At 48.7% G+C, this 27,992-nt stretch overlaps 1 protein-coding gene across 4 annotated transcripts in view; it reads right to left on the bottom strand.

Annotated features, from left to right (window-relative positions):
• The window catches only part of CLPB (caseinolytic mitochondrial matrix peptidase chaperone subunit B), a 74,112-nt gene that overhangs the window by 10,508 nt on the left and 35,612 nt on the right, over window positions 1-27,992 (bottom strand). For 3 of the 4 annotated variants that reach the window (XM_039557077.1, XM_039557073.1, XM_039557059.1), the window contains exons 6-9: window positions 17,369-17,466; window positions 11,115-11,229; window positions 4,185-4,262; window positions 1,935-1,990 (exon numbers count right to left, since the gene is read on the bottom strand). In XM_039557077.1, coding sequence (XP_039413011.1) covers window positions 1,935-1,990; window positions 4,185-4,262; window positions 11,115-11,229; window positions 17,369-17,466 — 347 coding nt within the window. The remainder of the gene's footprint in view (window positions 1-1,934; window positions 1,991-4,184; window positions 4,263-11,114; window positions 11,230-17,368; window positions 17,467-27,992) is intronic. The other variant, XM_039557066.1, reaches the window with a different exon arrangement.

Here is a 27,992-nt window from a genome sequence, read left to right as displayed (position 1 = left end):
TTCTCTGGGAAAAATATTCCCATGCAATAATTTCCCTGAAAATTATTAAAATGTCTACCCAGGGCAGAGCAAGATGGAAAAAACTGACTCCATCTTTCAGATGAAAAAGGGACAGTTCCAGGTTTTCCTTTCTTAATCCATCAGTTCCTGTGAATTGCTGCCCCTCATCAGAGCCTGTGGGGTGTATGACCCCCTCTCATCCCTCACTGGGGCACCAATGGCTGAGCTGGTTCATTACTAATAAATCGCAGATTCCTGCTGCTATCAAAGTAACACAACACTCAGGGTTTAACTGATTTCCCCACTGGATGTCTGGCCATGGAGCAGTTCCACGTGCGGGATTAGGGATGAGGGTGCTTGAGATCCAGGATTTATGGCTTCTGGAAGGCAGTTATAGAGGGATGAGGAAAAGAAACCGGAACAGCTGTTTTTACAGTCTTGGTTCCAGTTTGGTCTTCTTTCTACATGTGTCGCTGCATTGTGTCCATTCACTGCTGGAGGATGTGGGGAAGAGGGATTCATCTGCGCACAGCTCTGCTTGTCTTTCCTCCTTTTCCCTAGCTCCATGTAGGAGAGAGCTAAGCACCTCTTACAGGTAGGCAGAGGCTTAAATGTGAAACATGGGAGAGAATGGAATGGAACAGATTGGAATGGAATGGAATGGAATGGAATGGAATGGAATGGAATGGAAGACTGGTATGGAATGGATTTGAATGGAATAGAACAGAACAGAGCAGAATAGATTGGAAGTGAATGGATTGAAATAATTGTAATGGAATAGAATAGACAGAATGGAATGGAAAAGAACAGAATAGAATAGGATAGATTGGAATGGAATGGAAACCCCAGATTATCACTGAAGTGTCCTTCAGCAAAGCCACCACCTCCATGAAATAATTCCAACTCATCTTCCCTAAAAGCTGCCCACTGGGTAACAAACTAAATAATTCAAACTGCTTCTGGATACCAAACACTTCAGCACTTAAAATTCTGAGCAGGAAATCAATGTTGCATTGCTACAGTCCATATCGGCAGGATGTGACAAGTGGTGGAGCTGGGGACGTGGAAAACAGATTCCTGGAATTTTATCCTTCTAACAATTTACAGTGATATTAGTAATAGAGGCAAAAAAATATGTTCACAACATAGGATGTCAAAATGAGAGCAAAATCCATCAGGGAGCACAAATGTTACATCCGCTTAAATTTTTACAATTCCAATATTCTGGTGACATAGACAGGAGCACAGACAGTGTCCTGGGCTGATCCCACAGCATGGGCAGCAGGTGAGGTGGGGATTTTGCCCCTCTGCTCTGCTCAGGTGAGACCCCACCTGCAGAGCTGCCTCTAGCTCTGGAGTCCATCAAAGGGGTGTGGAGCTGTTGGAGAGAGTCCAGAGGAGGCCATGAAGATGCTCTGAGAGCTGGAGCCCCTCTGCTCTGGAGACAGACTGGGAGAGCTGGGGGTGTTCACCTGGAGAAGAGAAGGCTCCAGGGAGACCATAGAGATCCTTCCAGTCCCTAAAGGGGCTCAAGACAAGGGCATGGAGGGACAGGACAAGGGGGAATGGCTTCCTGCTGACAGAGGGCAGGGTTAGATTGAAGAAATTCTTGGCTGTGAGGGTGGTGAGGCCCTGGCACAGTCTGCCCAGAGAAGCTGTGGCTGCCCCATGCCTGGAAGTGTTCAAGGCCAGGTTGGATGGGGCTTGGAGCAACCTGGTCTAGTGGAAGGTGCCCCTGTATTTGACAGGAGGGGTGGAACTGGATGAGCTTAAAAGGCCCTTTCAAGCCAGACCTGTCTGTGACTCCATGACCTTCACAAGTCTGTCTCAGTGCAGCAGAAGCCCTTTTTCAGGGCAGCACAGCCACACAGTGAACCCCCTGATGAACCCCCCTGCCCCATTACTGCCAACACAAAGCTGGGATGAGCCATTACCTTTTTGACGTCCTTATGGATGTACTTGGCTGTTTGCTTGGCCAACTCTGTTTTACCTGTTCCGGAGAGGGAAAGAAGAAACTTGCATTAAACCAGGTCTGTCCATCTTCTGTCTGTTCATCAGCTCTGCTAACACCAGGGCTGGAACTTCCTGCAACCAATACGTGTATTTTTCTTGGGAAGTGGGTATTGCTGTTTTATCTCCAAGATCACACCCCACTGGGGTTCCCAGCCTGGGCAGGGTGAACTGGTGCATTGGAACAGCAGCATCTCTGCATTGGCTCCTTCAGCTTTAATTGATTCTCACATGATGGGAACAAAGCTCCCATCCCAAAGAACAAAAAGATATGGATAGATCAGAGTTTTGCTATATTGGATAGATCAGATTTTTGCTATATTTACCCTCAATATTTCAAGTTCCTCGTGCAATGCCTTGTAATCTCCAAATAAAGAATTTCAAGAAAATGGGGTGTTTTTTCTTCACTTTATATAAGACGATGGTCAAAAAATTCTGGGACTAGAAACAATCAGTAATGAAGCAAATCCACCCTGATGAGGGTAAACACATGCATCAACTCATGCCAGGCCATGTCCTGTGCTCCCAGACCATCCATCTGGGGAAAAAACTTAAAAAGGCAGTTTTATTGAAGTGTGGGTGCCAGAAAACTTCTCTTCCATACTGCTACCCCCCAGCATGACACTGCTGACTTTGTCAGGCTGATCAGGGGAAGGACTGGGCTGATTTTGACTCCTGGGGTGACCAGCAAAGCTGAGGTGAAGCCTGTCACCCCTTTGGAAGATGGATGCTCTGGGGGTTCACACTTGTCCCTCGCACACCCATCAGCAGTGCACTGCACATGGCTGCCTGTGGGATTTACCTGCACACTGAAAAATAAATGAGCAGGCACAGAAATAACTATTCTGAAGAAAAAAAGCCATGTGTTTTTAAAAGGAAAATAGATTAAAAAGTACATTCTTACTGGAGTATTGTACATCTGCCCACAGCTGTATTGCAGTCACAACAGATCTGGTGGGTCAGATCAGCAAATCACCAAGAAAAGGGCTAAAAAAATGGGAATTCATGGGGAATTAATTCTACTCCACCTGATAAATCTCTGCCAAAATTCTGCATTTGATTTCAGTTAGAGCTTTGCTGACTTTGGATGATGCTGGATCAGAGCTCCTAATGTGTAAGGATGCAAGAAACTATGTTTGGAAAGGATAGGCAAGGCAAGGAAGAGAAGAGAAGAGAAGAGAAGAGAAGAGAAGAGAAGAGAAGAGAAGAGAAGAGAAGAGAAGAGAGAAAAGAGAAACGAGAAGAAAAGAGAAGAGAAGAGACAAGAAAAGAAAAGAAAAAAGAAAAGAAAAGAAAAGAAAAGAGAAGAGAAAAAGAAAAGAAAAGAAAAGAAAGAAAAAGAAAAGAGGGAAGGAAGGGAAGAGTAAAGCCCCCATGGAAGGCCATGGGAGTGGAAGAACCAACAATTTACATCCCTGAGCCTTCAGGTCTGCTGTAGCAGGGCAATGAAGTATCAAAAATATTTTATTCTGATTTTATACAGCTTTATAGCAACTTATTTGGAGTTAATGCTTGTCCTGGCACTGTTCTGTGGCAGTGCATGGTCTCGCCTGTGCCCCTTAACCCCTCCAGCACTGGAGCATCAGCACCTTCTTGAGCCCTGTGGGAGGCAGTGGAAGCAGGAGAAGCCCTGAGGTTGCTCCAAATGTCACAGATCAGTTACTTTAAAGCTGTTTTGTTGGGGTTTTTTCCACAACTAAAAGTCATTTGGACCATTTCATGAACTGATCAGCTGTCATGTGGCATTTGATTGGGCTAGAGGACAAATCTTATCGGTGTCAATAAAATCCTGTCGTTTCAAAGCAATCTGTGCCCACAGGAGCAGACAAACAGAGATTCAGTTTGCAGGCAGCAAATTTTCACTATTATCCCACCATTCCCACTGGAATAGAGGGGTTTTCACTGGAAAGTTGTTAATGTAACACTTTTACTCTGAAAACTGCCCCTTTTTGAGACTCAGAGTGGGGGTTGTCCTCTGGGATAACTCAGCATGAGGCTGGATGTGGCTGGGTGTGCAGGTGTCCAGCTGTGGTCACCCTGCTGGATGATGGGTGACCTGCTGAAAGATGACAGTGTGTTTAACTGGCATTTTATTCCGACCCTGCAGCCCTGCAACAGCTCCCACCCCCTCCCCTCGGGGCTCTCCATCCCCCTCACCACAACCCAAACGTTACCTATTCCAGATGATCCCAAGAAAAGAAACACCAGTGGGTGCTCCTCATCATACCAGCCATTTTCCTTCCTCCGAATAGCTGTATTTGAAGACAATGAAAACAAAAAAGAGGGGGGGAAGCATATAAATCAATGCCACAAAGCAAGTGTAATTATCACTAAGTATACACTATGTTTTACTGCTCTCTACCCACTCCCAGTCCTCCCTGCCATTAGTGCTCTCTAATTTGATTAGCCAGCCAAGGCCCCAGAGACACCTAATAAGGTTAGCATGGATTTGGAAAGCTGCCCAGAGCAGATTTCGGATAAAGTTTTCCAGGATGTGCACTCAGCGTTTCCAGGGAGACGGCGGAGGAGGGGGACAAGGATGGATGGATGGACAGAGGGATGGAGAGGCACACCACCTTGCCAGCTCCCAAGTGCAGCCTTTCTGTGAGGAAAAAACAGCAGTTTTAAAGAGGTTTATAGGTTATTTCTGGCATGGAATGGGAAGAGGGAGGTGGCTGAAGGTCACAAACACTCTGAATTGGTGCAAGGATTGGGAAAAGTGTGGTGATTATCTCAGTGCCTCTCTGGACAGCAGCATCCAAGTGAATCCTGGGTGAGATCCCAGTGGAAAATTTTACAAAAGGCAAGAGCCCGGATTCCCTCCCAAACTCCCAGTCCAATCAGCACAGCCCTTTCTCAGGACAGACATGGATCTGCTGTGCAGAGTGGGTGATGGCTCCTACCCCCATGGGTGCCCACAGCTCTCCAAGGTGCTCTTCAGCTCCTGGAGCAGCCTCAGGCTCTGTGAGCGTGCTCACCAAGCCAGTAACATCATTGCACTGGGCTTAGTTGAAGGAGGAGGAGCTGCTTTTGAGTCCAAAGGATCAGATCTCATCCTCCACTGGCTGGATCTGGTCTCTGGAACACAGAAGTGGTTCTCCTGGATCAGACCAGCATCTAGTTCAATGTGAGAGATTAACTGACATCCCAGCCTTACTGCTTTATCCACAGTATTTCAATCCAGCCTGTATTACAGCTCTTACACGGAGTTACTCCTTCCCCATGAAATTTTCTAAGGTGTTTTGTAAGAGAGAACATGCACTGTACAGACTCAGGACCCCTCAGACCCAGCAAGGTCTCATGATTGGCGCATGGCGCTCCCAGATGCAGCCGAACCCAGAATGTGGCTCATTAGGAAGCAGGGCATGAAAACAGCAAGATGCCTGAAAATTATAACTAACAGGAATTTGAAGGTAACAGGGGAAAACAGCAGCACTGGAGGTGGGATGAGCAGAAGGAAAACACTGGGAGAGCTGTGGCTTAAAGGTCTTGGAATGCTGCTGCACACAGGCATGGCAAAGCTCGGCCTCTGCTGCCTTTCAGTGGTGCCCAGAGCAAAAGCAGGAATAAAGCCAAGAAACTATAAACCCACTTCTCTTTGTGACTGTCACCCTCAAAACACAGCTCCCTCATCTCCTTTGGGCCACTATCCTGGGTCCCAGCCTCTGTCCCTGTGCCTCAGTCCCATGTCTCCCTGGAACGAGGCACTGGCTGGCTCTGTGTGGAGCTATCAGTTTGTTTTCTTCCCAGAGCTGGCAGGAGAGCACAAGAGTGGCCTTTAAAACTGGGGGATTCTTCAATTCCATCTCAAAGTCAGTCCATAAAACCCTTTTCTTGATGGGGTATGGTAAATAGAAGACACCTAAGAAAAGGCATCCTAGACATGGTATGCCAAGAGCTCTTCCTGCAGGGGAGAGCAAACTGACATGGGAAATAAATAGTGCCATTTTGCACGTAAAAAGATTTGCATATAAAAATATTTAAACAATATTTCCATTTTGCATATAAAAATAAATGGAATGTCACAGCCTACAGCCTGACAGGGAAATGCTGCCTCTGCCAGTAGGGACACGCTGGGATGATGTTAAACAGCAGCAGCTCAAGTGAGATATTCCAGCAGCTGGATTGTATAGCTGCATGGAGGGGTCTCATGGGAATTTGGAGCTGCAAGATCTGCATGAAACCGAGCTCCTCAGAGTCCATGTTTGTATTCCAGGAGACCCAGGCAGCATGGGAGCCAGCACACCCGGTGAGGATTAGGAAAACAAGAGCAAAGCCTCACTGCAAGAACAAATCAATGAGCTGAGGTTAATGACGAGGGGTGTGAGGAGTGACCTGACCACAGTCATTAAGGATCTCCCCAAGAAGGCACCGAACTTGCTCAGCTACAGAGAAAATTAAGGTGCTCCAGGGGCTGGAGCAAGAGGATCAAACTACAAATAAAGCAGAACAGTTTTAATAACGAGGGTGATTAACCACTGCAGCCACTTAGGAAGAGAGTGGGACTGAATTCCTAATCCCTGTAAAGTCTGCAGGGAAAGCCAGGAGGGCTTCCCAAAAGGCAGTGGTAGCTCAGGATGAAGATAAAGATTTGCATCGCTGCCCAAATATAAAAAAACCCCCAGTTTAACCTTAAATCTAAGGCATGTAGAATCACGTAATTGTAGAAGGGTGTGGGTTGGAAGACCCACAGTTCCAACCCCTTCGGAAATGGGACTGAGCACTGGGATTGTGCATTTAGTGGGAGCTGGACCCCAGTGCTGCAAGAACTTGCCATTCCGTGCCTGGACACAGGCAGATGCATTACCTGTCCCCTTGGCCATGTTAATGAGTCCTGACTCCTGGCAAGTCTAAATTAGTTTGGGCACAGGGCCAGATGCAGCACTGGCTGGTGCCTGGCTCTGTCTCATCCTGCCTGGGCGTATCAGCGCAACAGACCAGCTTGGCTTCAGCCAGCGATCTGGCTCTGTCCAAAATCCTGGCCAAAGCCTGGTGGGAATCCCGTCCTGCCCTTCAGCTGCTCACTGGCCATGTCACCCCTGGAAACAGCCACCGCAGGAGATGAAGAGGAGAAAATGCTCTGCCACTGGCAGGGAGGTGCACAGAAGGGTCTGTGCTGCATCCCTCTGTGTGCTCTTCCCAGTGCTGCACATGCTCCTTCTCTGTGCTTTACAGCAGTGAACGGGAGGTCAAACACCTGGGGTGGGGATATTTCATAAAAATTGATGGGGAGTAACACAACTGCCGATAATTCCTGCAGCTATCTCAGCTAAGATAATAATGGTAATAAAGGTAATAAAAGTAATAAACTTCTGCTTTGGGGCATGGAGTGACCACTCACAGGGTCAGCATGTTCAGGGTCCAAAGACAGTGGGGTTAAGTGCCGCCTTCTTTCCCTCCCCTCTGCAGCAGGATGCCAGAGTTTATGGATAAATGCTCAAAGCAACTCCACGGATATAAGGCACCCCTTAAAAAACTACCATAAAGTTAAGAGCTTGAGATTCAGCATGTGATCTCTGTCAGAAGATGCTGAGCATCATATTTAGGAAGAAATTCTTCCCTATGAGGCTGGTGAGGCACTGGCACAGGTTGCCAAGAGAAGTTGTGCCTGACCCATCCCTGGAAGGCGAGGCCAGAACTGGGGTTAGAGCAACCTGGTCTAGTGGAAGGTGTCCCTGTCCATGTCAGGGGGTTGGAATGAGATGGGCTTTAAGGTCCCTTCTAACCCAAACCATTCCCTGATCCCTAGTCAGCAGGTTAGTCAAACCATCAGAGTGATAAGGTGTAAATGCTTTTCTACAAGCAGCCTTAAAACAATGAGCTATTCCAGCACACAGCACTCTTGAAAAAACTGTTTGGAAAAACTGAAAAAATCTGGATATCCCTAGGGAAGGGATACTACTCCCTAGGTTCCATGACTGGGGCTGGAGGAGGGTCTCCCAGGTTGTCCAGTGCAGTGTTCAGCTTCAGCAACAGGAACAAAAGCTCCATCCCAGGCCAGAGCAATGCTCAGCTTCAGCAGCAGCAACAGAAGCCCCACCCTGGGCCAGGGCAGAACATCAATGCCAGTTCCAAGGATGAAAGTCTCAGCTAGGAAAGCCACAGGAGCACTCTTCTCCTTGGAGTTTGTACTCCCAAAGTAGCTGCTGGCCACGCTGACTGTTCTTCATTGTCACCCAAGCATGAAATCCATGCTCTGCCTCTGGGAAAGCTGCCCCCTTCCTTCCTCCTGGCAGAAGTAAATAAATAAATAAATAAATAAATAAATAAATACCAGGAGGGAGGTCACACTGCTGTGCTGAAATCTCATTATGACATTCAGCCGCAATGTCCAAAACAAGAGCCTGATGATGATGACGCTGGGGCCTTCTTCTGTGGAGCTGTTCCTGGCATTGCTGCCGTGCTCTCACTTTATTTCGTCCATCTGTAACGGTGTGACTGCAGCCCTACGTCTCCAAGAGGCCCTTCAGCCTGCTATTGAACTGATAAATTCACTGTATTACTTTACACAAATCAATACCCCAGCAGTTATCAGCACTTGATGTGACTGAAATTGGTTTCAGCCAATTTGTGAGTGTAATAAATGTCCATTTATCAAATCAATTCATTCTGCAGGGCTCCTCGGCCCGTCCAGGTTTGGGGTACCACGGGGTGAAGGCTCTGGGGCCAAACTTGCTGTGGGATCATTGCCTCCACCCAGGTTCTGCATTGATGCTCCAGGGTCTGCAGCATTCCCAAAGAAGTGCTCTTCCAGCCCTGCTGCTGGCAGCTCAGGGTTATGGAACTCCAAATTAGACCAAAGCTGCATCCTTGCAAAGTTTCACCTGACCTACAGGCAGCAACACACATCAAAAAACAGCCCTCATAAAGGATCCTATATTGTCCAAAATAACCCAAATTTTCTTTGGGCCAGAGCAGGATGATAGTCCTGCTCATCCATTTTCCTACAGCTTTGAAATACTGACTGATTTCAACATCACACCTGCTCAAAATCGGGAATTTTATCATTAAAATGTAGATTTTTCTGCACTACCCTTTCTTCAAAACCCCTAAAAAATAAACAACACTTTTCCTTCCTCCCTCCTCAACTTCAGGAAGAGCTGGAACAGATTGCTTCAATCCTCAAGGTCTATTCACCCTAAAAGGGGGAAGTGGTGGGTTTGAACCACCCTACCTCTAAGTAAGCACTGACTGGCAAACATGGTATATCCATATAAAAAAAGGTATTCTTTACCTGGCATAATATTTAGGATATTAGAGCACAAAACAAATACACATACATATATATACTAATCTCAGAGAGGAGAGATCCTGCTGATCCATTCTGCCTCCGCATCTTTTAGTGAAAAGGCAAATCAGCCCTAACCAGATCCAAAGCTCAACCATTTATGGAAGTGCCTGGAAACAGAACCCTAAGCCTTTTAGCTGCTCATTTGCATGTACCAGTTAGAGAATCCCAGCAGCTCCTGAGCCAGCAGCAATGACCTGCCTGTTTCTGATGCCAGGAGATGGAATATTTAATGGGGATTTTGTTAAGATGAACCGAACATCTACACCCACTGAGGGGGGTGGCCAAGCTGCCTCCCACCATCACCCAGTCAGGCACTGGTAACAACCTTGTGCCCTGGGAGATGCCCAGTTACTATCAGTTAACCCTCATCCACCTTCTCCCAGTCCTGTCCTGCTCCACATAGCAGAAAAGAGTGATGCAGGGCTTGGATGTATCTTATGGAGGCAACAGGGAAGGATTTTCCCTCTGTGGCAGTAATGCCATGCTGTCAGGGCTGTGGCTGCAGTGAGCTCCCCACCAGCATTCCCGGTGCATCCCCTTGCATGGGGTTGCTGAGATAACAGCTAGACTTGGTGATCTTAGAGGGTTTTTCTAAATGATTCCATAATTCTGTGATTCCATTCTATCCCCATCACTCCAGATCTGTGCTTCTAACCCCAGATCACACGTTCTCTTTGTATTCCTGGCTAAGCCCCTCTGGAGACTGTTTGGATCATGCACCGAGTGACGATTAAATCCAATTATTCAATTAAGGCACCAGTTGTAAATTAAACATATCAGCCAGGCTCAGTGGATCTGAAGATATGGTGTGTGGCAGGTCTGCTCACCAGCAAATGGCAGTGGCAAGGGCAGAGCGGAGTGATGTAGGGTTCACAAAGTGGCAGGAAAACCAGCTGGGCACAAAATAAATAACAAAGATAGTGAGGAAGTGCTTGAGAAAGAAAGTCCTGCCTTGAAATTCATCCTTCTGGACAAAAAACAGAAAAGAAAACGAAAAGAAAAACAGGGCAGAAGGGAAGGAGGGAGGAGGGGACAGAGAGTCTCCTGCTACCTTTTGGTCCAATATCCCGAGGCTGCAGGGGTATCAAGCACATTCCCTATAATTCAATAAGAAAAACCTCCATAAAGGCAGGGACGTTAATGCGCAGAAACACCACCTGTGTCAGGAACAGGCACTGCCCATTAATCACAGCTCCCCAATTAGCTGGGGCTGCTGCCCCCAGGCACAGCCGCTCTCTGAACACACAGGGTGCCTGTTGTCTTTGCAGGAGTATAGACTCCTTCCCAGCTCCTTCCCGGCTCCTTCCCAGCTCCCAGCTCACACTGGGCTCCTCTTTGTTAACTAAAGGCAATGGGTTTGTGTTTCTGACAGCATGCTCCTTGTCATTCTGCCCTGGCCTCAACAGCTCTTATTTTGCTGTCCCATTTTCAGGCATTAACTGGGATGCACGGATGGGTCAGGAATTATTGACAGAATCCAGAGGCTTTGGACTGGCAAATCAAACCCAGCCCAGCTTGCTGGAGCCTTGATTTCATGGAATCACAGAATGGTTTTTGTTGGGAGGGAGCTTCAAGCTCATCTCATTCCAACCCTCTGCGATGGGCAGGGACAACTTCCACTAAACCATGTTTCTCCAAGCCCCATCCTACCTGACTTCAAACACTTCCATGGATGGGGCATCCACTGTCAGTTCCCCAGCAACCTTGCAGACCTGCCCAGAGGCAGCCTCAGATCAAGGCTTGAGGGAACAGCTTGTCTTCCCTGTGGAAGAGGTGTGGGAGGGCAGAGTCACCAGCATGTGAAGGGTCCTACCTGCCCCCACTGTGGCTATGGCACTCTCCTGACCAATTATGTGCTCTTTTAGCCGCTGTTCCAGTGGGAATCTCCGCCGTTCCTCCACCTCCCTCCTGCGCTGTTCCTCCTGGAACTGTGGAGGGAAGAAAACATAGGGATCAGAGGCTTTATGAAGCATTGGGTCAGTACACAGATGTCAGAGCCCTGTATGGGGATCTCTCTGACATGGAGCCAGAGCATCCCCAGGGCAGATGCAGTTTGGTCTGGATGCACCAGCCCTAGCAAGGGGAAATTCCTGGATCTGTTGTGGATGGAGGTTGGGGTGAGTGGGAATGGGGATCCGGCTCTGCTGATGGGAAACCAGACCCTGTGCTACTACCTCTGTACTGGTGACACGGAGGGAACAATGGCACTGCTCAACAGCTCTTAACCATTAGGAGCTGTTTATTTTGGGAAATAAAGCCATGACTGTTCACCTAGATTTGTCTTCCTACCATCCACACATCTCCTGTTCAAAGACTCCAACCAGATCCTGCAGGGATGACAGAGTATCACCATGCCTTACATCCATGAGAGCTGGAGATGGACTTTGGACAAGGGCCTGGAGTGACAGGACAAGGGAGAATGGCTTCCCACTGACAGAGAGCAGGGTTAGATGGGATATTGAGAAGAAATTCTTCCCTGTGAGGGTGGTGAGGCCCTGGCACACGGCTGCCCAGAGAAGCTGTGGCTGTTCCACGCCTGGAAGTGTCCAAGGCCAGGTTGGATGGGGCTTGGATCAACTTGGTCTAGTGGAAGGCGTCCCTACCCATGAAATTAGGTGAGCTGTAAAGTCCCTTCCAACCTAAAACCTTCTGTGATTCTAAGATCTTTAGAAAGTGCTGCTGAGCCCTTCCTGCCACAAGCTGAGCTTGGCCACTCCCCACTGAGACCATTGCCTTGGGAAGATTAATCCCCCAAAACCAGACTCAGATGAGGACAGAACAGAAAGAGCCCATGGGATTTGCCAAGTGAGTAACTGCACCCACAGAACAGTCCCTGTCATTCAACCCACCTCACTACGGGGAAACACCCTCTAAAAAAGCCAGAAGGCAGGTGCCAAAGTTGCAGCAGGATCCAGCTGCTGGAGCCAGAGTGGATAACACCCAGCCAGGCTGCTGACGTCTCCTGGGCTAGCAGCGATTCTGACAAAAGTTAAAAAATAATAAATAGCAAACAATCCAATTTTGGCCAGTGCTATCAGTCTCCTGTGTAACAGAGATGCCATCAGCCCTGATCCTCACACAGAGCAATAACTTCCCTGCTGATCCCAGTGGAGCAGCTCTGGGACAGACATTCTGCCTGCGCTGATCCCCCCCAGCGCTGGGTACGATCTCACCATACATCTGTGTCTGTCTGTAGGATCCTGACAAATCTTTTCTCTCCCTCCTCTCTGGCCTTTTGGAAGGTGCAGGGATGTGATCAGTGATGTTAGGACACCCAGTGATTCTCATGGGTTCATGGAGAGTGGGGAAGATGTGCAGGAAGAGAAGGAAAGGACACCCCTCCTCTGCAATGCCTTCTCCCTCCCTCCTTGGAAAACTGACATAGTACAAGTCCTGGGTAGGAAGAAAGTCCCTTTCATGGGTAAAAGACCAGTGTTAGAGCTTTTTCCATGCTGTCCCACTACGGTCTTCTGCTCAGGATCTGTTCTGGAGAGCCCTGCTCTTAATGCCAGCTACTCAGTGGGCCTGAAGTGCTACCAGACAGCTCCTAGCTGGGTCATGCTGCCGGCCTGGAGCATCCTGAGCTCACACTGTGCAGGGGACACCGGGACAAGAAAACCCAGCAAGAAAAATGTATTTTAGATCCATCCATGACAGAACCTCTAAAAAAAAGCCCCACTAATCCTGGACTTTACACAAGACACAAACTTGCACTCCTTTCTCATCTGTTTCTCTCTCCATACATATCTAGCCGTTCCCACCTCCTCACTTTGTGGTGTGCAATGGTGATGGTGGGGACCATGTCCTCACCCTCTGGCAGCTAATCTTCCATTGTCCTGATGAAACTTGTCTGGCTCAGCACTAGCACTTAAGTGGAGCACAGTGATGTTACCTGCTTGTAGAGCAACACAGGGAGGAGTGCTCTGCTCTTATGTTGGAGGCAACTGGACTTCTGCACTCACCTCCTGATGTGAGGTCAAAAGCATCAGAAATCTTAATTTTTAAAAAGAGAAGGACTCAGTCTGTGCTTCGGCAGGTGGTAACAGCTGTCTGCCTGTCACTGGGGTGGGCATGGAAGTCATGGAGTCACAGAAGGGTGACTTTAAGAAACCTTACAGACCATCCCATTCCAACCCCACTGCCACAGGTAGGGACACCTTCCACTAGACCTGGTTGCTCCAGGTCCAACCAAACTGGCCTTGAATGCTTCCAGGATTGGGGCTGCCACAGCTTCTCTGGGCAATCTGTGTCAGAACCTCACCACCCTCACAGCAAAGAATTTCTTCCCAATATCCAATCTAACCCTGCCCTCTGGCAGTGGGAAGCCATTCCCTCTTGTCCTGTCACTCCAGGCCCTTGTCCAAAGTCCCTCTCCAGCTCTCTTGCAGCTCCTTTAGGCGCTGGCAGGGGCTCTAAGGTCTCCCTGGAGCCTTCTTTTCTCCAGGCTGAACACCCCCAGCTCTCCCAGCCTGTCTCCAGAGCAGAGGGGCTCCAGTAGCCCTTGGAGCATCTCCATGGCCTCCTCTGGATTTGGTCCAGCAGCTCGATGTCCTTCTGATGTTGGGAGTCCTGGGGCTGGAGGCAACTCTGTAGGTGGGGTCTCACCTGAGCGGAGCAGAGGAGCAGAATCCCCACCTTCCCTGCTGCCCATGCTGTGGGATCAGCTCAGGACGCAGGGGGCTTCTGGGCTGCCAGCACATGTTTTTTTAAGGAAGAAAAGTGGAGAATAAAATAACTGAACCTTTTACCAGCAGGAGAGGTAGAATTATCTGCTGGATAAATGCTCTCTTGAGCCCAGCACCAGTAAGGAAAGCTGCCCTGAACAGTTTGAAACTTGCCTTGGTTTTTATGCTTAAGTAATAGTTGAAGGAGAGAAAGGAAATATATCTCTGGAGCTGTTCCTGAGGAAGATGATTGTACTTGTATATAAACCACCAGACTGCCAAGCCAGCCTGTGATGAATATTCAGCTGGGGGGGAACTGGTGCTCCCGGGGTTTCATCCTCCCCAGCAGCCACATTCCACCGAGAGTCTTTGAGAATTTATTGCTCATTTTAATCACTGCTAGAGAATGAATAGGCAGAACTATTACGGGATGGACATATCCCATAGATTTTATTTACATATCCTTGTGACAGAATAACAAGGAGTTTTCATATGTATTTTTAATTTATTTTGATTTCCTTTATTCCTTAAAAAAAAAATCAAACCACAACTGTGTGTGTGCTTTTCCTGAGCTTAGACCACACTTGCCTTGTGTTGAGGACTCTTAAGCTGGTTCGCAGTGGTGAACAGTCTGAAGAAATTTAAATAAGCACTCGTGTATCTATGACTAAAAGGGAGGGAAAAGCCCTTGAAACTGGTGTCTTTCCTCTGTCACTGGAGGGGTAGCAGCCTCTGGACTGAGCTTGGCTCTTGCAAATCTGTCTTTGCCATTCAGCTCCTCTTTGCACCCTGTCAGACCCATCTGGTGACCTCCCCTGTCTCCATCACTGTCTGCTGAAGGATTTTTAAGGAATACTTCAGCCAGGAAGAGCACACAGTTGCCCTTTCCCTAACCCCCTTCTGGAAGCAGCAGTGTGAGACCTCCTGACCAGGAACTGGTGTGCTTCATCCCAGTGAGTCACCTTTGACAGACCTTTCCAAGAAAACAAGCCTCCAGCTGTGACTCACATGCTTCTTTTCCCATCCTGAACATCCTCAGGTTGCTGACTTAAGCATATTTCATGAGAAAAATGTCTCTTCTGGTTATTTGCAAACTGGCTGTTGGTTAATCTGGGCACAACCTTCTATGTGGAGTTTGGGGCAGTGAAAGCTCATTTTAACCTTTCTTTAAACCTGCAAGACTTACCTCAGGATTTATTTTGCCCTTCCTATGGAAGAACCCCTCTCCAGACCTCCACAAAGCTGTCACAGCTCATGTCCCTGACATCTTCTGAGCTGATCAGTTTATATCCTGCTTTCCTTTAATCTTTCAAATTCTTTTTCCTGTAAGGTGGAAGACACTGTCACCCTTTGCAGGTTTTATGCCAAGGGTTGGTTCTGCTGGTGTTGTGCTCATGGACCTCCTCCCTTGGAGTGTTTTCCCATAAATGCAACCATACTTGGGAGGGATGCTGGAGGGATAATGGATAATGAAGATGATGAACACGGAGGTACTCCAAGGGCTGGATCGCCTCTGCTCTGGAGACAGGCTGAGAGTTAGGGGTGTATACCTGAAGAAGGGAAGGCTCTGGGGAGACCTTAGAGCCCTTGCCAGGGCCTGAAGGGGCTGCAAGAGAGCTGGAGAGGGACTTTGGACAAGGGCCTGGAGAAATAGGTTAAGGGGGGATGGCTTGGCAGGGTTAGATGGGATATTGAGAAGAAATTCTTCCCTGTGAGGGTGGTGAGACCCTGGCACAGACTGCCCAGAGAAGCTGTGGCTGTGCCATCCTTGGAAGTGTTCAAGGCCAGGTTGGATGGAGTTTGGAGCAAGCTGGTCTAGTGGAAGGTGTCCCTGCCGATGGCAGTGGGGTGGAATGGGATGAGCTTTAATGTTCCTTCCTTCATGAGTTTATGAAAACCTGCTCTCAGAACTGCCCAAGTGACCACATAGTGCTGCTGGCTACAAAAGCAGCCATCAGGGCCACAGAGGACAGCCATGGCAGCATTTCCTTTGCCAGGAAGGAGTATGGAGAGCCCCAGAGGAAAGATCACTCTGTCCCTACTTAGGACCGAGGTTTAGCGCTGGGGAATGAGGTTTTGAAGTCCTGTCTGAGCAATGACTTTCAGAGGTGAGCACAGAGAGTGTAGCAGTTGACACCTGGTGGGTTTAGCTCATGGTAATACCTCCTAAGTGCAGTAATTGACACAGTTTTAATTACCTTCATCCTCCACTTGTGGGTAAGTTCTTAACCTCAGGTTTATGGCATGCAAGTTTAAATTCCAAACCCATAGAAAAAACACTGAGGTGCACAATGTCAGAGGAACTTTGCAGCCAGGAACAAACCTGGTCCCCTTGTGCCTCAGCTCCTGCTCTTGCGGTCTGGTGACAAGGGAATGCCCCTTCTCTGGGATGCAGGGAGTCCCTTGCCCTAGCTGATCTGCGCTGCTTGGAGAGATGATGCTCACAAAGCATCACAGAAGGGTTTGGGTTGAAAGCGACCTTAAAACTCACCCAGTTCCAACCCCTGCCACGGACAGAGATACCTTCCACCAGACCAGCTTGCTCCAAACCCCATCTAATCAGGCCTTGAACACTTCCAGGGATGAGGCATCACTCATCACTGCTGCGATGGCCTCTCCTACCCATTGGTAATTCACCAAACAAGGCCTCTGCCCAGGAATTTTAAACTAAAATATCCCTGAAATCTAGCTGCAGATCCCTCATTATCTAATAGCCCACTGCTCTGCAAATGTACTGATTCCTGGCATTTTTATTGGAACCACGATGGCAAATATGTTTCTTTTCCTTCTTTAAAGCAAATGGGACACGGTGTGCTCCAGCTGCTCGAGGAGACAGTGAGGCTGACGGGATGAGACCCCACCATGGAAATGGGTGTCTTTTGCCTTAGACTGGTGCACACGAACACACTGGATCCCAGGCCACAGCTGGACTCTGGGTTCTCAGCCCTGCTTGTTTGACAGAGAATTTCAGAAAATACAGTAAAAACAGGCTCTGGATTTTGCTGAATCCAGGGGTTACAGAGCAGCATTACTGGTCCTGGGCAGGTCACTCCTGAGTGAGAAATGGTAACTTGGAAGATGAGGGCACAGCCACAGCCACAGTTAAAATACTACAGAAGTGGGTTTTTTTTCTTATGCATCATGTCGTTAATTTTTACAGACTTCTTTTGGAAAAGAATGAAGCTGTAGGGGTGCTAAGGTGGTCTTCCATCACTTGCACCATAAAATCATAGAATGATTTGGGTTGGAAAAGAGCTATTCAGATCATCGAGTCCAACTGCTCACCCAGCACTGCCAAGGCCACCACTAATCCATGCCACATGCCACATCCACATGATATCTCTTTTAAAATTGTTCTTGTAGTGGGAAAGGAAATCCAAATTGGCCAGAATCTCAGGCTCACCTTTACCTCTGATGCTCTCAGAAGGTTCATGACTTCCCCTTCACGGGCGTAATCCAGCGGTGTGTGTCCCATTTCATTCTTCTGCAGGGGATTGGCACCTGATGGCACAAGAAATGAGTAAGATGAGGAGCTCAGAGTTCAGTCTTAGGGCAGAAGGAGCAAGAAGCACATCCTGTCTGTGTCCCCTCCTAACGTTTTCTCTGGAGGGTGTCTGAATCAGAAAGAGAGAATGTACAACCAGTGGTTACAAGTGCGGGTCTCCAGGGACGGAGAAGAGGGATTGTCACTGCTAACAACTGGCTTGTCAGGGAAGAGCTGCTGAGGGGGGATGAGAGCACATGGTCATCAGAAGGAAATACAGTCTCACAAAAGCACCCACTCTCAGTCCTGTGGGAGCCACATGGGACCATTACAGCTTCAACTGGACACACTGCCTGTGCAAGCTGGAGCTGAAGCTGGAGCTGAAGCTGGTGCTGGCTGTTGCCTGCAGGCCAGCTGCCCCACTGAGTCCCTGGAGCACTTCTTGAGGGAAACCACACCCTTCCGTGGAGTTTAATTAAAAAAAAACCAAACAAATCCCAAGGACTGAAGCGGAGTGAGTCAGATGGGCACCCCACAGAAACACACGCACACGGAGAGAGCTCTCCCTCCAAGATACACTGGATTGCAGAAGAGCATTCTATGTCAAACTGGTCCAGTTGCAGTGATGAGAAGTATATGGAGGGAAACTTGGTGATACCAGGAGACAGGGATAATGGGCAATAGCCAGAGGGGCAAACAAGGCCTTGGGATTCATCTCTGACTCTCAGCATCTCAGGAGCTCTCTCCAAGGCAAAGATTTGTCACTAACACTGGTGCATTCCATGACCCCACAACAGCTCCTAACCCGGAGAGTTATGAGAATGAACCTTCAAATTGGTTCCAAACCCCCAAAACTGGTGCTGAAATTGACCATCCCACCAGTTATCAAGCCTTGGAAAGCAGCCTGGTGGAGGAAGAGCCCAAAACTGTGCTCAGCAGGTCCGGGATGTCTTCCATCCCAATCCTTCCACTGCAATTCTGTGCAATGTGCTCCTGTGTGCACAGGGCACTTGGTCCAGATGACTTCACTGGTGTCACTTCCACCCTGAACAATTCTGTGATCCTGATGTAAACATGGGAGTGAGACAAGAACCTTGGCAGAGGCAGGCCAAACTGCTCCTGTGCCATGAGACAGCGCAAAGCACCAGGAGTGCTCAGTAACAGTGAGCAGCAATCAGTATAGATGAATGAAGTAAGGGGAGTCTGTGGGAGCGGAGCCAGAGAGATTAGCCATTCCTAGGCACTGGCATCAGGGAACTATATTTGCTTACAGAATGAAAAATGTGCTCCATAAACATTCGACACAGACTAATTTCTATGGCAAGCCTTGTCTTGACAAATAAAGAATATGATCAAGACAGGTGAGATTGCACACTGCTGGGGCCGGCTGCTCCATATATGTTAAAGAGACACTGCTCCCATGACGCCCCCCCCCCCCCCCCCCCGCCAAAACCCACCTGGGTCTGTGCAGTGAGCAGTGGGGCATGTTCCTGACTTCTCCAAATGATGACATCCTCGAGGCTAGGCCTGCTCTCATTTCTGATGGAGGGTTTGTTTGGCTTTGCCCTGGATCTATCAATAATGGCTCTCCAATATTGGCCTAATCCCCCTGTTAATGGCTTTGACGACTTGACTAATTGCTGCAATAATTGATAGAACCCGACTCCTATAACTGGTCGATTCCAACCTCGAGTACCGGCAGCAATAAAATATTATGCTGCCATAAATAACAGTATCACTTGGCTTGCTAATAGAAGGTAAAAGGGCCACCGGTCTGTCAGCGCCCCGGCTGACCCCACTCCACATCCCCACCTCCTCTCCTGCCCTCTCCCACCCTGTGCCACAGGCTGCAGCAGTATCCAAGGGGACGTCAACCTTCCACGACTTAATAGAAGGCAATTTGTCACCTCCCACTCGCTGTCTGTAGCTGGAGATGGACACCTGGGCAGCACCTCAGGCTGTGCAAGCCCATTGCCTCCTCCCACCCTCCATGCTCATATTAGAAGGCCCCGGCTGATAATATTTGATAAATAGCGTGGGGGTTCTCTCCCTTCACCCGCCCAGTGTTGTAGTGCTGCAGCAGCTGCAGAAGGTCACTCATTGGGGAAATATGTTTCTGTCAGTGGGATCGAAAAAAGTTTAGTGGAGTGACAGGCCTCGATTTTTCAAATTTTATTAACTCCATCCTCTTAACAATTTGTCTTGAATTCCTTCAGATTCTGGATAACTGTCAATAGAGCTGGTGATGCAGCGGACCCTGGTACTTGGGTCCCCCACTGCTGTCAGGATAGGGATGGGGACGGCAAGAGGAGAGAGAGATGGCAGGAGGGAAAGGAGAATGCCAAAGGGCACAGACAGAACTTGGAGGAACATCCCAGTAATGCTTCCTGTGTCCTCAGCAGCCCCGAGACCCTGCTCCTGTCACTCCATCCTGCCAGGGCAAAAGAGCAGCAGATCTGAGCCTGCTGCAGCCAAAACAAGGTTCACACTTCTAACAGGACAGGGCACACAGTGGCATTGGAGCCTCACATGGACAACCAGAGAATGACATTGCTCTGAAGATCGGACAGATCACAGCTTGAGAAAGCCCTGAGCACTGGGACAAGGAAACCACTCTTGAGGACCTTGTTTCATAGCCCAGCCAGATGGTGTGAAAACTCCTGCTCCCAGGCATACCCACAGGTAGCCTTCAGCTGACTGTTTGGGTCCTGAGCTGTTCTCAGGAGTGGGTGTGGGGACAGAGAACTGGCATGAGACAGTCCCTATCCCGGTGCCCCTCCGAAGGTCCTGCCTGCAAATGAGATGGGCAGCAGCAGTGGCCTGTGGTGATCTGTGGTACGAAAAGACAAGACCCCAAAACGTTCAATGTCTCTTTTCTTCCTTCTTTGGTGTCCAGAAGGTACAGTATGGTGGAGGTGGCAACCAAGTGCTTGGGCAAGTCTCCAGCACAGAAAACAGCAGTGCTTCAGTTAGGAAAGTCAGGGAAAGCCATTCTCCCAGTATAAAGCCATTTGACAAGGACAGAATCACAGAACATTTTAAGTATGAAAAGCCCTCTGAGACCATTGAGTCCAACCACTCCCCCAGCACTGCCAAGGCCACCACTAACCCAAGTGGCACAACTACACAGCTTTTAAATCCCTTCAGGGATGGAGACTCCCCCATTGCCCTGGGCAGCCTGTGCCATGGCTGGACAACCCTTTCAGGAAAGGAATTTTCCCCATATCTAACCTAAACCTCCCCTGGCACAACTTGAGGCCATTGCCTCTTGTCCTGTCTATCACTTGTTACCTGGGAGAAGATATCAATCCCCACCTATATAATACAGCCATTGCATTAAGCCACTCTCCCTAGTATAAAACTATTCTCCCAGCATGAAGTAATTCTCCCCACTATAAAACCATTCATAGAATCACAGAATGACTGACTGGTTTGAGTCCAAACGGACCATAAAGACCACTTATTTCCAGCCCTCTTGCCATGAATAGGGATGCCATTCTCCCCAGTATAAAGCCATTGAACCAGTACAAAGCCATTTTCTCCAATATAACACCCCAGCATCAAGTCTGTCCTGAGTGGAGGGTCCTGGGCAGGACAGGTACAGGCCTGGGCACAGGCAGAAGGGATGAACCTGAGGGCACTTCTCTCTGCTCGTCATGGCACTGCACCCAGGAGTACCTCAAGATCTTTCAGCAGGCTCTGTGAACACCCCTTCTGCTAGGTCACCATCTTGGACCCATCCTGTGCTCCAGCACACTGGGGGGACTTGGGGAGCATCCCTTTCCCTGCAGCAGATTCTGCTGGATCCAATATCCCGGAATTGGGTGGGAAATAAACTAATTTTTCTGTTGAAGGGAACTAAATCCCAGAAAGAGGAGCCTGGAAGTGCCAAAGCCCATGGTGGTTGCTGCTGAGGATGCTGGAAGTGGACACATTGCATGGCCATGACCCCAGACCAGGATGTCCCCATGTGCCACATCCACAAGGCTTTTAAATCCCTCCAGGGATGGGGACTCCAACACTGCCCTGGGCATCCTGCGCCAGGGCTGGACAACACTTTCAGGGAAGGAATTTTCTCTAATACTCAACCTAAACTTCCCCTGGTGCAATGTAAGGCTGTTTCTTCTTGTCCTGTCACTTGTTGCCTGGGAGAACCTGGCTACAACCTCTTTTCAAGTAGCAGTAGAGAGTGAGAAGGTCCCCCTGAACTTCTTTCCTCCTGTGAGGGGCACAACACTGACCCCAAGATTTGAGGTGCGATCTCACCAGTGCCCAGTACAGGGATCAGTCACTGTCCTGGTCCTGTTGGCCACACTACTGGTGACACAAATCAAGATGTCCTTGGTCTTATTGTCTACCTGGGCACACACATTTCACCTGCACCAGCTCCAGTTCCACCACATCAAGTGCTGCCTAATGCACAGCCCTGGGCTGGCAGCAGCTCTCACAGAGCTCTAGGGGAGCAGGATCTGTGCTCCCTTGGTCCAGTGGTCTCACTCTCAAAGAACAAGAAGCCTTTCCAACCTAAGTTTGTCCAGCCAGGTTGGATGGGGCTTAGAACAACCTGGTGTAGTGGAAGGTGTCCCTGCCCATGGCAGGGAGTTGGAATCGGATGAGCTTAAGGTCCCTTCCAATCCAAATCATTCTGTGATTCTATGAAGGAAGGATTTAGACTTAACTAAGAATTACATGTTTCTGGAGTAGAGTTTACATGGAAAAGCAACACCCAGAGCTCTGAGATGAAGGTCAGATCCTGACAAGGGCACGTAACAACCAGCAAGGAGAGGTCCTCTTGGAGGTGCAGCTTAACCAGTGCTGCCAAACCTTGTGAACCAGACTGAACACAAATCTTTAAGTACTTGGACAAATACAACAGTAATGCGTAATGTTCAGGACCAGGATGTGCAAGCTGGAACAGAGGAAGAGGAGGAGGCTGGTCTGAGCAGCATGTAAGCGGGACTGCAGGTAAGGACTGAGCTCCACTGGTAGAGTGGTGAGGTCAGGTATTAAAGACTGGAAACAAAAAGAAGGTAAGAAAAGCAATTGTATGAGCCAGTGACACAGGATTTGTACAGAATGAAATGCCCTGACCGAACAGGGAAAATACAGCACAAGGTTCACCCCTCTGAGAGATTGAAGGGCACTGCAACACACTGAAAACTAGCCCGGGGACTGCAAGGGTAAAGAGCACAACACCAATAAATTGTTAAACTGGCAAAAACCAGAGACTAAGAGCTCTGGCAGGCAGAAAGCTCCCAAGACAAGGCACAAGCCTTAATTCAGCTTTGGACAAAGCAAAAGGCTTTCTCCAAACCTCAGCTCCTAAGCACCACACTGCAATGGGACACATGTTCATGCCAAACTTCCTCACCAGAAAATCCAGCAAAGAATCCATGGTCAAGGAACTTTGTTCCACAAGGGAAAAACATGGATCTTGCTAGAAACAAAGCAGCAGGTAACTGTCAGAAACATGGATGTTAAAGACTGAAGAAACTTGTGATATTTATTAAAGTCCTTATCATAAGAAGAGTTAGGATCTTAGGAATAAACCACACCATCATCCTTCCAAGCCCAGGGGAGATGAAGAAAACACAATAAAGTGTTTGGTCTGGCAAGTGAAATGTAAAAAAAACCCCACAGGTAATAAAGGATTTAAAAGAAGCCCCTGCTTTAGGAATTAAAGCTAGGACCTCTGAGCCTTACCAGAAGCTGGAAGTCAGCCTAAGGGGGTGAGTTTCCATAAGTGATAAAGATCAAGGCCAGGCTGGAAAGGACTTGGAGCAACCTGATCTAGTGAGAGGTATCCCCATCCATGGCAAGGATTTGTAACAAGATGAGCCTGAAGGTTGCTTCCAACCCAAAACTGTGCTCTGATTCTACGGCAAATGGGAAAGTTGCAACAGAAGTAGGGAAAGAATGAATGAATGAATGTTTTGAATGTGTGCACCTTTCACTGTAGCTTTACTGGAGCCTGAGTGTAAGTTGGTCTATGCCTACTTGACAACTGTGTGTGAAAATAATCCACCTGACTCTGGACTCTTGTTTTGTAAGGTAAGAGAGGAAACTACAGAATCATACTCTTCCCATATATCCATCACCCTCTCTCCCTATACCCATGTGTGCAGAGCTCTTAAGTTCATGCCAAATATGATGTCACTGTCAAGTTTGTCCCCAGAAACACCTCAAGAGGGATCTATTTACTCCCCTGCCCTAAGGGAAAATTACTCCTAAGTGCTCCAACACATACAGAAATGTGCTGGCACTTTGGACTCTTATTACTCTCACTACAGTGGGATGCTGGATGCCTCGATGCTGGGAGATGATTGGTTTGTAAATCCCAGTTTCATAGGATTTTAATTACTGGTCTGGCATGGTGGGGAGTGGAACTGGCTGTGGTCAGACGAAGGATCGATACGCCGGCCCAGAACATATTGAGCCTCGGCACTCACAGATGCTATTGCACTATTTAATCATCTTTTGCAAAATTTACAGTGCAACAGAAGGAATCAATACGGAATTTATCACATTCCCTTGTAAATATGAGCATGGAGAGAGAGAGAGACAGTCAGGCACTCTGGCATGACAGCTGGCCTGGGCAGCAAACCTACACAGCAGACCACCCAGGACAGCTACCATGCCTGGACTCACCAAAAAGGGCCCAGCCAGCTGCTGGGACATTCCTGGGGACAGCTGCATCCACAGTGGCTGCATTTGTATGCTCTGACCTGCTTGCAAACTAAACCTTGTCCCAGCTACTCTAAAGGAAAAATGGGAGGAAGCCACACAGGTTGTGCAGAGCCTTACTCTGCACAGCGTGGTTTGTAGAGCCTGAGTCATAGAGTCATAGAATAGTTTCACAGAATTTTCTGGGTTGGAAAAGCCCCGCCAGACCATAGAGTCCAACCACTCCCCCAGCACTGCCAAGGCCACCACTAACCCATGTCCCCAAGTGCCACATCCACAAGGCTTTTAAATCCCTCCAGGGATGGGGACTCCAACACTGCCCTGGGCAGCCTGTGCCAGTGCTGGACAAAGTTTATGAGGAAACCTCCCCTGGCACAACTTGAGGCAGTTTCCTCGCATCCTGTTGCTTGTCACCTGGGAGAAGAGCCTGATCCCCACCTGGCTCCACCCTCCTCTCAGGGAGTTGTAGAGAGGGAGGAGTTCTGCCCTGAGCACGTGTTTACTCTGGTAACTGCTGACTGCAGCAAGACCTCAATGTCACTTTCTCAGATGTGTTAAAACCAAAGGTATCTCCTCTCTGTCACCAGGAACTGGCTGCTGGGGACCTGAAAGCCCACTACTCTCTGGGGATATCCTTTACTCTCCCTCTTGAAGAAAGGACCCTTTTCATCTGGGATGCAACAGAAAACACTCCAAGACGTATTATGCAGTAATTAATTAGAAATTAATTGGGTTAGAAAAGCCCAATTAGAACCTGATTTTTCCAGAGAATACTATAAGCACTTTTGCTTTCTGATGTCCAAAGCCCATCCCTTGCAATGCTGGCTCCATAATCTGTTTACCCATCACTCACCCTAGTCACAAGACCTGCAATTACATTGCACTGAGGAGAGGAGTGCGCAACATTATGAACAAATGCACTGGGCTAAATTTACCAGCAAATCGAGTTCAGCAGACCAGATTATTGCAGCTTCAGCTAAAATGTTTTCACAAATGTATGTTTGTTTCTTCCTCCTTCTCTTTCCCATCTAATTAGAGATGAGGGACTCGAAGATTGCTGAAGAGGACCTTTGGACAAGGGCAAGGAGTGACAGAACAAGGCAGAATGACTTCCCATTGACAGACAGCAGGGTTAGATTGGGTAGTAGGAAGAAATTCTTGGCTGTGAGGGTGGTGAGGCCCTGGTACAGGTTGCCCAGAGAAGCTGTGGCTGCCCTATCCCTGGAAATGTTCAAGGCCAGGTTGGACGGGGCTTGGAGCAACCAGGTCTAGTGGAAGGTGTCCCTGCCCATGGCAGTGCAGTGGAATGAGGTGAGCTTTAAGGTCTCTTACAACCCAAACCATTTTGTGATCCTGGGATTCCACTAAGGATGTATTGCAGGAGGCATTTCTGTTGCTGTTGCACCAAGAACAACACCGTCCAGGATTGGGTTCAAAGGCCAGAAGTGGCTATATTTAATTATATAAATCAGCTTATATAGCTTTGTTTGCAAGAGTGTCATAACACTACTGGGTGCTTGACCATCCGCCTCCCAGAGAGATTGGCTGAACAGCATAACAGCCATTTCCAAAATATTTTTCCCAGTGTGGAAAACAAAACACAAACAGCTTGTGCACATGTGAGATAGTTTACAAAACTTCAAACCGTTTTCCCAGCTAGTTTGCATGAGAAAGGAGACTTTCACAAGCGGCTGTAAAAAACAGGAAAATCTCTCTGCTAGCTCTTTTAGCATCTACACATTTCCAATGCAGTAACAGCCTGGTCAGCCTGTGTGATGGCTCTAGGAGGACCTGGGAGCAGAGAGGATGATTTCTGAAGATGGGAAGTAGAAAGCAGGGCAGTCAGGGATGAGGAGAGCACTGGGGAGAATGGGACACATATGGAGCCTGCTCAGGTTTGGCAGGAGGGCATGTGTTGGTTTCTGCAGTGGGGATAGAGAAAGGGGAAGTCCCACCAACTGGCATGGGTCAGACTCTGAGGGAAGGAACTGTTCTTTTAGGCAAGAATAGGAAATAGAAGCCCCTACCCACTTATGTGCAGAAGCAGAGTAGTGCACTGCCACACAACCGTGTGAAAATAACACTTCCACATATCAGCAGATGACAGTTCAGACAATCCCTTGCTGCATGGACACACACACACACCAAACACACCTTGGAAAAGCACCTGGAAATGAATTTTGAGATCCAAGAAAAATAGCAGCTGAACACCAGGGAAAACCTCACTTCTACGCTTCTTCCTGTGCCTAGTTTCTCAGGTGTATACAGAAGGAAGTGCTCACAATATTCTGATTTTGCATTTTGTAAGCTCCAACCTAAGACAGATCCTGCAGCATCTTCTTCTGTGCTCTGTCTAGTGTAATTTTAGTTTACTGAAAGGTTACCACAGCTATGACAACTCTTCCCCCAGCACAAGGCTGTGAAAGTGGAACAGTATCTCATGCTGGGAGAGGGGTCACTTACCTGCAGAGCAAATCCCTGAGCAGCAGCAGTGCTGTCCCTAGCTCTGAATCACAGAGTCACAAGATTGTTTGGGCTGAACAGACCTTAAAGCCCACCTCATTCCACTCCCCTGCCATGGGCAGGGACACCTTTCACTAGACCTGGTTGCTCCAAGCTCCATCCAACCTGGCCTTGAACATTTCCAGGGATGGGGCAGTCACAGCTTCTCTGGGCAACCTGTGCCAGGGCCTCACCACCCTCACAGCAAAGAATTTCTTCTCAATATCCAATCTAACCCTGCCCTCTGTCAGTGGGGAGCCGTTCCTCTCTTGTCCTGCACTTATCCAGAGTCCCTCTCCAGCTCTCTTGCAGCTCCTTTAGGCACTGGCAGGGGCTCTAACGTCTCCCCGGAGACTTCCCTTCTCCAGGCTGAACACCTCCAGTTCTCTCAGCCTGTCTCCAGAGCAGAGGGGCTCCAGCCCTCGGACAATCTCCATGACTTGCTCTGGACACATGAATCAGTGCCTGCCTGAGCTCCTCTGTCTCCCTGCACTTCAGAGACAGGTTCTGGAGCAGTCCATTTGTAGAAGGGTGGTTGATGTTGGCTGTGCTCCATGGCAGGGTTACGCCATTGCCAGAAAGCTGCACCTTCTAATACTGCTGATTTCACTTAAATACTGACATAATAAAAGCTCCCTCTGAAACAAGGAGACTTTTGTCACCAGCGAGCTGGTGACCCTGCCTGCCTTCCTTCCTCCGAGCCACACACAAAGTCCCTGGAATCGATTGTGCCTGCAGTAGCAACTGGTGCACTCTGTGGATGTGAGTGCTCACCCACCCCTTCCCCAAACACCGATATTTATGGTGTCGCCTCAGGTCAGGGGACTGTGAAATGTCACCAACTGCCCGAAAGGACAACAGAGCCGCCACTTCGTCTCGCGGTCTGCTGGGCACACACATGCTGACCACAGGGCTATAAGGTCCTGGAGGGGTCAAGCGAGTCACTGAATGGGCCACAAAAGGCTAGGGACATGGGGTGAGGGGCAAGTGCAGGGGGCTTCCCTTAAAAAACAACAGGGGGGTAGGGAAGTGGCTGGAGCAGAGAGGGGCTGGGCGGTTAATGGCTTTGGCCTGAGGGCAGGGTACCATCGAGGGAAGTTAGAGGGAGATTAAATGAAGAGTTAGTAAAACGCAGGTGTAGGAAGGGAGCAAGCGGAGCCTGTTCCATGTCAACAACCAGGAGCCACCCTGTGCACGGATGTCAATGGCAGCACAGGGACATTACCCTCACAAAGGGCTGAACGGTGTTCAATCTCCACGCCAAGACCCTTGGCCATATATTCATCCCAGATTACACAGACAAGGAGGCAGGGATGCCCTGCTTTATTATTGCATGGAACTGGGAGGAGGGGAATGC

The sequence above is a fragment of the Corvus cornix genome, chromosome 1, assembly GCF_000738735.6.
Source record: "Corvus cornix cornix isolate S_Up_H32 chromosome 1, ASM73873v5, whole genome shotgun sequence".
NCBI classification, from domain to species: domain Eukaryota; kingdom Metazoa; phylum Chordata; class Aves; order Passeriformes; family Corvidae; genus Corvus; species Corvus cornix.
This window is presented reverse-complemented; position numbering and strand designations above follow the sequence as displayed.